This window comes from Gymnoscopelus microlampas (assembly GCF_963454915.1).
Source record: "Gymnoscopelus microlampas genome assembly, chromosome: 2".
Taxonomy (NCBI): domain Eukaryota; kingdom Metazoa; phylum Chordata; class Actinopteri; order Myctophiformes; family Myctophidae; genus Gymnoscopelus; species Gymnoscopelus microlampas.
The window spans coordinates 18,059,280-18,070,919 of NC_139939.1; the positions used below are offsets into that span (position 1 = coordinate 18,059,280).

The 11,640-nt window shown below is 40.5% G+C and overlaps 1 protein-coding gene across 3 annotated transcripts in view; it reads right to left on the reverse strand.

The window, feature by feature from the left end:
- Positions 1-1,005: 1,005 nt before the first annotated feature.
- LOC311056670 (beta-1,3-galactosyltransferase 1-like) overlaps positions 1,006-11,640 on the reverse strand; it is a 38,976-nt gene continuing 28,341 nt past the window's right edge. The window contains exons 1-2 of one of the 3 annotated variants that reach the window (XM_084073475.1): positions 5,831-5,969; positions 1,006-3,957 (exon numbers count right to left, since the gene is read on the reverse strand). In XM_084073475.1, the coding sequence (XP_083929601.1) occupies positions 2,885-3,952 (1,068 nt within the window). In that variant the 5' untranslated portion in view covers positions 3,953-3,957; positions 5,831-5,969 and the 3' untranslated portion in view covers positions 1,006-2,884. Of the gene's footprint in view, positions 3,958-5,830; positions 5,970-11,640 lie in introns of those variants that run through there. The other 2 variants (XM_084073474.1, XM_084073473.1) reach the window with 2 other exon arrangements.

Genomic DNA, 11,640 nt, shown 5'->3' on the forward strand with positions numbered 1-11,640 from the left:
TCTTGTTTGCGCTTGTTTATGTTTTGTTTCAGCACCTCCTGCCTAACATGTTTTCTTTCGAGGGGGTCTGCACAACTAGTGTGTATGTATACGGTTTGAAAACATTGTAAATGGATATAATGTCTTTGTTCCAAACAAAGGTAGGAAAATATACAATGAATGTAAGCAATAAAAATAATGAAAACAACACTCCATCAGCTCCGACCCAGGAATCCCTCCAGCTTCAGTCCTTCCCCAGACAACTAGAAGGTTCAGGAAAATAATTAGCAATTTCCCTGTGTGTGTGTGTGTGTGTGTGTGTGTGTGTGTGTGTGTGTGTGTGTGTGTGTGTGTGTGTGTGTGTGTGTGTGTGTGTGTGTGTGTGTGTGTGTGTGTGTGTGTGTGTGTGTGTGTGTGTGTGTGTGTGTGTGTGTGTGTGTGTGTCAGAGAGAGAGACAGGGAGCGAGAGAGAGTAGACTCAGTAGAGAAGCTTGGCGACAAGGAAGGAATTCATAGACAAAGGCAAATACACCATCTGGTGGTCACAGACGGTACTGACTATTGCAATATTGGTGTTCACCGCCACTTAAAATCCATCTTTAATAGAAGACATTATAAAATGATTGTTATTATTCCTGTTTTGGGGGATTCCACCCTTTTTGTGTGGCAACCCATGTGTCAAAGGCCTCCCCTCACTGATATGCAGCCATGGCCATTCGTGTTAATTTGCTAGTTCCTTGAGTTTTTGAGATGCAAATCGCCATGGCAGTATTTGATTGTTTTTTTGTTGTTGTTGGAAGGTGTGTGTGGTGTCTCTCAGTCTCTATGTCTCTCCCTCTCTACATGCATATACAATCATTGTATATGTAGTACGTATGTATGCATGCATGTATGTGCAGTTTGTGCACACAAGAAGTGTAATAATGAATACTGTATAACAAAGACAAATGTACGTAAAAGCACAAGACAGTCAGACATTAGCATTCAGTAGGCATAGTCAAGTAACATTCAGAGACATGAATCTGTTGTATGAAAGTTTAGTTTATAAACATTTTTCAAAACTGTTACAATGGCAGCAGTAAAACAAGGCACTAGTTGGTTTCTTTAACGTTTAGAATGGCATTTTGAAGTTGAGTGACATGGTCATTGGTCATACAACAAATTATATAAATTAAAATATATTAAATAAATAAAGTTTCAGAAAAAGACTTGGGGCTCATCACCAACAATGCCACAGCAGGCCATAGAAGTTAAGGGCTTTAAAATAAGCCGAATTTCAGGGCTTAGTACCCCCATGAGTATGAGTGAAATGGATGTCAACAGCAGGTCTATATACTGCATAAAACATTGATGCACATTGAGGCAGGTCAAGTCAATTTTATTAGGTAACCTCAATGTGCTTCACTATATACAATATGCACGCGCACACACGCACACAATCTTTGCTTACAGTATGACATGCCCAAAATAGGTTTATAAGTGGCTAAAAAGCATATTGATCATTTCTAAAAGGTAAAAGTATGTAAGTAACAACATAAATCAAACAGACATTCCTGTGGACAGGCAAATGTATCTATAATTTCCATATTGATGCACAAGATTGGCAATTTGCATGTGGCAAACTGGCCAAGCTTCTGTATAGCATGTGAGCTCAAATTGTGACCTTATCAGAGTCTCCAAAGCCAAAGACTGTGGTAAGTTCAGAGTTTAGCTAGCCTCGGAAACCCATGCCTTTTAGCTGATGTTAGATCCCCTCTTGAGGAGAGAAGACCAAATCAACAACTGCTGGAAATAATCTGGAGTTGGACTATCCCGTTGTGTTAGAATGAAAAGAAAAGAAGTATCATCTACTCTTACACAATAATATTTTAAATGAAAGCACAGCTAATTAAGGAAAGGTTTGTAGTTATTTTAGGCCATTCAAATGTACTTGAACCTGTAATTGCCTACTTCAAAACACATTAGTTTTTGTCATTTATACAGTATTCAGTTTGTATAAATTACATTTTAACATAATTTATTAAAAGAAATGTTTAAGAATTGATTATTAAACCTACATTATTGTCTTTATCACAGTGTATCGACTTCCTCTGTGTTTTTTAAGTGTTTGCCACTGTGTGTGATTAAATGTATTCATCTTAATTGTACATTGGGTTGAAGCTTTTGCTGTACTAGACACACTTTCTACACAGATCACTACTGCATGGTCTAACAGACAGATTTGTACTTTTTTTTATAATGCCATTCCCCAAATAGGAGCACCACGTTGAAACTTGAAAGTAGGTAAAAAATATATATTAGAATTCTACTCTGTATTGGCCCGGACCACTGGCGTAGCAGTCCGGGCACCTAGGCTACAATGTAGCCTGACAGCACATCAGGAATTCTCCTCTGTATTGGGAAATTTGTGTGCACAAAGTACTGATATAGTAAAAAAAAAAAAAAAAAAAGATAATTAACAACGTTTTGTATAATTGTATATGACAATAATGTGTTGTCACAAAATCCCACATCATCTGGATTCGTCTCATGGCACACGAGTGTATGCCTCAGTCGGCACACGGTTTGAGAACCACTGCTCTAAAACAGTAATACATTTCTCACCCGCTCCCTGTGTAAATAAAGAGCTACACCATTAAGAGCTTTGTTAGCCTCTAAAACAGTGTTTACATAACAGCCTAGTAGGTAGAGATATCATTGTCAGCTGGATTGAAAGGCCATACTTTAACTTTGTAGTTGCCATTCCCTTGTTCAGTCACAACAGCCACTGTTTCCATCAACATAATTTTCTTATTTAAACGAGCTGATCTACCTCTGAACACACTGAAACCCCAGGCAAAAACTTAAAATAATATTTTTAAACAAATTAAAAGTTCCCTAAAGGGGACTGTATGCCTAATAATAGTCAGCAGGGGGCACCAGACTCCATGTTCTTCTCCCAATAATCCATCATTTGTGTGATGCTTGTTGTTGTGACAGCAATCACTTTTGAAAGACCACAGCGGGTCAGAGCAAAGAAAGGGTTGACGATGAACATAGACTTATCAGGGGGGTCCGTGGGGGAGATCCCGAGTCTTTTCAGGCACATCCCAAGGTAGGCATCTTCAATGTAGATGGGCTTAATTTGAGGGGCGACCCCCAGGATCTTTCCAGGGAGGTCAAGAGACATGACATAGCTCATACCCAGAGGATACGGGGGATACTCTGACTCTGGGACCACATCTTCTGGCATGTAGAACTTATTGCTGGGGTCTCTCAGAACAGGACTGTGCCACCACACCAAACCGGTCATGTAATTCTGTCGGGGAGTGCCGGGGTCCACCAGCAGCTTCACCAAGTTCCGGGTATTAAGGAACATGTCCGAGTCGATTTTCATGACGAAGGCGGCACTGGGACAGTGTGCGATCAGCCACTCCAGCATCACCATGGTCTTGATGGTCAGGTTGCGGTAGCTGTCCTGGAAGTCACTCTGGATCAGGTCGTGGTGCAGGAGGCTCTCTCGCTTGAGGTTCTCCTGCAGCTGCAGTGCTCCTGCTCCACTGGGGAGGCCAATCAGGAAGAGAGTCCGAACAAGCTTACCTTCAACCGTTGTCTCTTTGCCCCACGTCTTCCGGACTGCGTCCCGAGCTGCCACGTTACTAGGCGCCACCGGGACCATCAGGATAACAAAAGGGGTCTTGGCCTTACATACCTCTGTGTCGTCCATGACAAATTTGTAGTCCCGTGGATAGGCTATGTGATACGGACCAGGAGTGCCGAGACCGCCAGGGGACATGTCATGTTCCTTGGGCCCTACCCTGGTGTCTTTTGATTTAAGCTTAAAGTTGACATAGCCAGGGGACATGTCATGTTCCTTGGGCCCTACCCTGGTGTCTTTTGATTTAAGCTTAAAGTTGACATAGACGAGGAAGAAGAGGACCACTGCTGCAACTAGGAGTCTTTTAAAACTCAGGTGTTTCCTCCACGTGTCCATGGAATCTGAATTGATCGAGAAAAACAGTATCATAGCCCATTAAAACCGGGAAAGCATATCTGTGTCATTTTAGTTTTTAGTTACTGTATATAGCAACATACGTTTTTCAGAAAACTCTTAGCTGCGTTCACACGGGCAGATACAAAGATACATGCTACCACTCATTTTCAATGGAAGCCAGCGACATGAAGATACAAAGCAACATCCCACGTTTGTAGCTGCTACAAAAGATACAAAGCTACAAATTGAAGTTGATCTGGTTTCAACTTCCAGATACAAAGATACAAAACTAGCTCCGATGACCCATCGCTTGATGACGTCAATGACTGTGTTGAGCAACACAGACAGAAAGCAACAGAGCGACAAATATGCTTTGTATCTTTTTAAATAGACATGCAATACAAACAATATAATTATAGCATTAGAAATGCACAATGGTGCCGTGATGCATAATCAAGTTCATGACTGCAAATTCATTGACAGATCAAGGTTCCAACCAATTCAATCCATTACAAGCATCTGTTATGCTTAAACTGTGTGTGGCTGTTTTTGAAGCAATTTTGAAAACCTTTCTTATTCATTTGAATATAGAGGCACACAAAATGCTTCATTTGACTGATTATAAAAGGTGGGCTCCTGTTTCATGGCCTGTTGTGAGTCTTGAACAATTATGGTAAAAACAAGGTAGGCCAAACAGGTAGGAGTACTTCAGCACTTCAGGAGTACAGTGAAATGTAGCATATGGTTCACAATTTCATGACTAATCTCATCTGATAAATAACAAAGATTCCAAATAGAGTTGCTGAAATTTAGATTATGCAGATCTGCCTAGAGAAAATGCTGTATGTGATATGTTTTATATTAGTGTTATGATAGTGTTATAGTGTTAAATGGCTCTATATTCTGATAGTAATCATTGCTATAGTGTCCGGTAACAGGGGGTATCCCCATCTCTCCAGCTCTTTAGTTAATAGACATTTTCACTTCAGGTCAGGATACCAATTTCATGCCTAAAAAAATATTTTCTGTTAACTGAAGAGCTAGGGGGAGACCTGCACAATTAGCATATTACAGCTTTAGCGTTTTAAGTTTAATTCTAGGCATACATGATGTGGTCCACTGCTTCTGCTTTCCATGTTAGCTATTCACCTGTTTCCTAGGATGTGTATTTTCCACTTCCTGTCAATTTGATCCAATGAAATCCAATGAAACTAGTCAGATGACCAATGATATCCAATGAAATCGACAGGAAGTGGAAAACTCACAGCCTAGGAAACAGGTGAATAAAGAAATAAAGAAAAATATGCTGCCACAGAAAATAAATAACATGCATATATAGGCCTATGTAGTGTATATATACTGTATGTTTGTCAATACAATGGTTCTCTCTAGAGCACCGGGGAACCGGGGAAGCAGGCTGAGGCGAGAGTTTGTCTCTGTCAGTGGTGTGAAGTAACTAAGTACATTTACTCAAGTACTGTACTTACATACAATGTAGAGGTATTTTTAACTTTACTAAAGTATTTTCAATTTTCAGTACTTTTACTTCTACTCCACTACAATTACTTGACAACATAAGTAATTAGTTACTTTATAAAACATATATGAACCAGTTCAGAGTCAGACCTATAATATCCTTTGGGTATTTTCAAAGGATTTTATACATTTGGAAACTTGTTTGTGAAATGGGACATTGAGCATAATGAGTAAAGTACATTTTGAACACAGCTACTTTTACTTGAAACAGAGTATTTCTACATTGCAGTAGTGATACTTTTACTTAAGTAAAAAATGTGAGTACTTTTACCACCACTAGCCGCCAGAACAGAGAAGAGATTATGACCAAGGAAATCATGGGTCTGAAACCTTTCTGCTTACCTGTGGATCACCTTAACCTTTGTGATGCTGTTTTGTTCACGCCGTTTAAAAATGACCTCATTTATTTATTCACTGTCCAGATTGAAATACAATGCATATAGCCATTAGCTTAGCTAGTAACACTACACACAGCCTTAACTTGAACAGCTATTGTTTACACTGCCCACGGCCACCTGTAATCATAGGCCCCGCCTACAGGTGAAGCACTCCTTTTTTGCACTGGGATCAGTGTTGCCAGATTTTGTGAGGGGAATAAGCAACCATGTCTAGGAAAACAAGCCCATATAGGAGCAACTACGTGACATGAGCACTTTAAACCATCGCCTATTTGAAAATAGCCGATCTACAAGCTCACAACGCGTCACGATGCGACGCATTGTGAGCTTGTAGATCGGACATTTTCAAAAACTCTTGCAATGAAATGTCGAATATTTGGAATGTGTTTTGAAATATCAACACACATGCTCCCTGTGGCACAAAACATTTTCATGAAAATATTTGAGAACCACTAGTTTAGATAATAATCAAAGCATGTGGAAACAAGCCTAAATAATTAGCTATTTCAAGCCCAACAAGCCCCAAAAAACACAACTCGCAACTACCAATTTTTACAAGCAACTTTACAGAAAACGAAACCCAAAGTAGCTTAAGCCAACATGGCAACACTGCTACTGGGATCAATTGGCTTTGCTGGTTCGGAATACGGAACGTTTCAGAAACCGTGTGTGTGTGTGTGTGTGTGTGTGTGTGTGTGTGTGTGTGTGTGTGTGTGTGTGTGTGTGTGTGTGTGTGTGTGTGTGTGTGTGTGTGTGTGTGTGTGTGTGTGTGTGTGTACGTTTGTGCGTGCGAACAGCGTTTTACTAGGGAGTTGAACTGCCATGTCCTCTGCCATGCATTCATGATTTGAGGCATTTTGTTAAAAACATTTGTTTTGCTAAATTAGACCTGCTGGCTGCTGTTGGCGCTATAACAGGGCAATTTGTGGCATTTGTTCCTCAACATAGTGTGAATGTGCGTGCAAAGTTTGACCGCAATCGGACGGTGCATTCATGATTTGCGGAATTTTGTTCAAAAACAAACCACTATGCAAACTTTAGATGTCAATTTTAGCCAATCAGGATGGAATATGAAATATGAAAACACATCCGTCTTGATCACGTGACTATAGAGATTATGTGTACCGATTTGTGTGAAATTTGAATAAAATGGGAAGGAGTAGTATTAAAAAAAGGTTTTACATAAGTCGGCCTCCTGGTGGCGCTATAAAAGGCAGATGGGAAAAATGCAGGGCAAAGGTTTTTCCTTGACCTCTAGGGAGTGAGCATACAAAGTTTTACACAGATTGGTGCAGTTATAGGTACAAACACGAATCGGCCTGTTATAGCGCCACCATGAGGCCGATTTGAAAATGTTCAAATGGCATTTCTTCCTCAGTCTAATGGGAATGTGCGTGCACATTTTTCTGCCAGGTATCAGGGTGAAATAATACTATAATAATATAATATTAATAATAATAACCCTTTTATTACACATATCCTGAACGCAAACCTGAAAATGGAAGAAATAGAAAAGACCACAACTTTTGAAGGACACAACCAGAGACAAATAAAACCCAAGGAATTAATTAAAGTGGTTATTATTAAGATTCAAGCGCATCTTGACTCTTATTAGGCTACAGGACAAAAACAGCACCTAAAAAACTGAGCCGAAATCAGGGCCGCATTAACCGTGGAACTTAGTGGAACTTGTGTTCCACGGCCCGCAGCCTGCAGGGCCCTGTGAGAATTGTGTATTTAATTTTTGAGTATTTAAAGAATAAATGTTGATTTATATTGGTCAAATAGAAGCGAATTAGACCCGAATTAGACAGAATTAGACCCGAATTAGACCCGAAAAAAAAAACGCCACTGGGGGGGGGGGCTTTGATTTTGTGGTGTTCCACGGCCCTGAGGGGTCTTAATGATCACATATATTTCAGTTTTTACTAAATACTTTCTCTTATATAACTGCATTTTCTTAATCCTTGTGTGTTTTGTGTGGCAAGGTAACTACACAACCCAAACCTCTACCAAAGTGGTCTTGCCCTTTAAAATGTTCCTTCCATTTGGGGAACAACAGCACCATCATCATCCATAGTCTCTAATGTCGTCATAGCCAGTGCAGTGCACGTTTGATTACCTCATTAACAAATGACATGACCTGCCTGGTGAAACATGTTCAACAACTCTTATTAACTTGTAGTGTGGTGAAGTAAGTATGTACATTTTATTTGTACAGCACTTCTCACAGAGATAACTCACAGTGCTATATCAAGTGCTATACAACAGAAATAAAAATCACACCCTGTGTGAAGGTAGCGGCGCCTTTGATATATTTTGTCATCGATATGTGTTTATAATGTGTTTATAGCCATATGTCACGTGAAGCTTGACCAATCACTTTGTTGACGGGTCTGACCAATCAGAGAGTTGACGGGTCTGACCAATCAGAGCGTTGACGGGTCTGACCAATCAGAGCGTTGACGGGTCTGACCAATCAGAGCGTTGACGGGTCTGACCAATCAGAGCGTTGACGGTGAACACGGACAAAGTCAGGTATAGAGCAGGATCCGGTATAGTGCCGCTAAAAACTGTACTTTTGAATACTTTAATTTGTGGTTGAGTAATTTCACCAGGAGTATTTATACTTTGACTCAAGTACTGGGGTTGAGTACTTTGGTCCACCACTGCCAGTAGAGACTCATTTTGAAGCATATAGTGATGTCCAATTGTCCAGGACCCTTCATTTGGGCTGTATTCTTGACAAATACCTGACAGGTGAAAGCATTACAAAGGTGATCAAAAGAGTTAACCAGATAACCAGATTTATGGGCAGAGTTTACTCTTTTATCACCTAAGATGCCCTCAGGACCCTTTCAGGGGCCCTGATCTTGCGTGCACCTCTTAGTACTCCAACATCTCGATGGCACTGAGCTTCAGCTTCAAACCTCCCCAAAACAAACTGATTTGGCTACTCCTCTAACTGGGACCCATGGCCCACCTTTTCTCCCACCCATTTTGCCAGCCTAGGCTGGCTCAGGGTAGAAGACAGGGTTAAACAACTAAAAATGGGATTGGTCTTCAAAATTGTAAAGCAAATTTGCCCAATATGCCCCCTATCCCCGCATATCTGAGTAAATACCTCCAAAAAGTTAGCGACACCCACAGTCACAAAACTAGTGGCAAAAATGAAATATTAATGAAAATGTCCATCACAAGCTGCCATGGTGATGACCCCTGACTTCAGTCTAAATGTCCAGTTTGCTAATTCACAACTACTACTACTACTTTTGTATTTAAAACTTTACATTTCTCTAAATATTATAAACTTTCACGACAGCCTAAGTACAAAATATATCTTTTTTTACTCTCTTAGTGTTTCCTTGGAATGGATTATCTGGCACATGTATCTGTTATGAAAGAGAAATTGTATCATGAGCGAAACGGCTAGTCATTGGGAAACCATAAAGCTACCTAGGCCAGGCCTACATCTAAATGAGTTGCCATATTTACATTTCCTTACAGATTACAAATTCTTGCATTACAAATCAATCCTTATGAGCTATATATTTCTGGGATTCATAGTAGCTGAAACTCCACAAGATATTCCTCTACACTTATTTAGTGAGAACATCGCTCCTCTTGCTGAGAGCATCTCAGCACTAGAATCCCAGCCCCACTCGCCTCCTTGCCTTCAACTCCCTAGGAAAACGCTGTCCGTATCAGAGCACTGAGCAGTAAATAGAAACCAGGCTTCAGAGAGCTGTGAGGTTTGGGGGATTTATCATTGCCTCAGCCATGCATGTGTATAATCCAAAATCCTTGCCATTTAAGTAGGCTACATGCAATTTAGCTTCTCCTTAGACCTCCCTATAACACACCCATATGCATGCCCTTTTTACTTTGTGTTAGTTAAAGCCAGAGGTGGAAGAAGTACTCGACCCCAGTGTAACGGACCCTGGTACGGCCAAACCTTTATTTTGAAGGCTCTAGCTGGAACACGGAAGTCAGGGTGGCTGGCTTCCTGAAAGGGGGGTATTAAGCCTAGCTCAGTGACAGCATGGGAGGAAAAATGTTTGTTACAGAAGGAAGGGACTGCGCAGAGAATGTATGTCTAATAGGCTATCGACCTGAAAGTATGGTCAAGGAAAGGACTGCACAGAAAATGTTAGTCTAATATGGACCTGAAAGTATGGTCAAGGAAAAACAGACGGTTACAGAACTCGTGACATTAGCGCCTAGCTGGAAGGGGAAAAAGGTATTCTTTTTAGTGTGGTTGGGCAACCAGACTATAGTACTCTATGAAAAAAACTTCAAACCGCATCTCCTCCACAGTTTTTTTTTGCTAGAGATTGGTTGCATAGTTTAATTGATATTAATTTATTAGTGAATTACATTTCCCCATCCACTTTAATGGAAAATGGGAAAATGAAAAAAATAGATTTCAAGTATTTTTTTCTCAGAAACCGTAAGAGCTAGAGATACAAGATTTGGAGGGGAGGTTCATAATTTAGTCCGAAATGAGTCCACCATTCGGCTTCATGGTGGCGCTATAACAGTCCACTTTACGTTTTGGCCTATAACTCTTGAACCGTAGGTCATAGATGTTTAGATTGTCATAGATGTTCATAGATGTTCATAGATGTTTATTTAATAGGGATGCACCGAATGGAAAATTTCTTGGCCGAAACCGAATACCGAATACAGGAAACACTTGGCTGAAAACCAAATAGCCGAAAATTATTAATTAAAAAAAATATATATATACATTTTTTAAAACATGTTTTTGTACCATTGCTGTCATGGCTATGCCTCTGTTGTAGAGCTACATGATTATGGCAAAACTTATCATAACTATTAGGGGTCCATATTTAGATCAGTTATTCAAAACATATTTATTTATTGTGTAATAATAACAATAATAATAGCGATAATACAGAGAGAGAGAGAGAGAGAGAGAGAGGAGAGAAGAGAGAGAGAGAGAGAGAGAGAGAGAGAGAGAGAGAAGAGAGAGAAGAGAGAGAGAGAGAGAGAGAGAGAGAGAGAGAGGAGAGAGAGAGAGAGAGAGAGAGAGATACTGGAGAGAGAGAGAGAGAGAGAGAGAGATACTGGAGAGAGAGAGAGAGAGAGAGGAGAGAGAGAGATGGATACTGGAGAGAGAGAGAGAGAGAGAGAGAGAGAGAGAGAGAGAGAGAGAGAGAGAGAGAGAGAGAGAGAGAGAGAGAGAGAGAGAGAGAGAGAGAGAGAGAGAGAGAGAGAGAGAGGAGAGAGAGAGAGAGAGAGAGAGAGAGAGAGAGAGAGAGAAGAGAGAGAGAGAAGAGAGAGAGACATGGAAACTGGAGAGAGAGAGAGATAGAAACGGAATAGATGAAGAGAGAGAGAGAGAGAGAGAGAGAGAGAGACATGGAAACGGAATGAATTGATGAGAGAGAGAGAGAGAGAGAGAGAGAGAGAGAGAGAGAGAGAAGAGAGAGAGAGAGAGAGAGAGAGAGAGAGAGAGAGAGAGAGAGAGAGAGAGCGCCATGGAAACGGAAATAGATAGAGAGAGACATGGAAACGGAATAGATTGATGAGAGAGAGAGATAAAAACAGAATGGATTGATTGGACATCTCAACCTATTGCCATTAACAGGAAATCAACTCTCAACCTTCGGACTAATAGGCTGCAACACTACCTATAGTGCTATAGTTTTGTCCAGGCTGATGTTGGCCTGTTGGGAAGATCGTAAAACTCTTGCCTTCTGTCTATGACCCCAAGCCAACACTAAGATC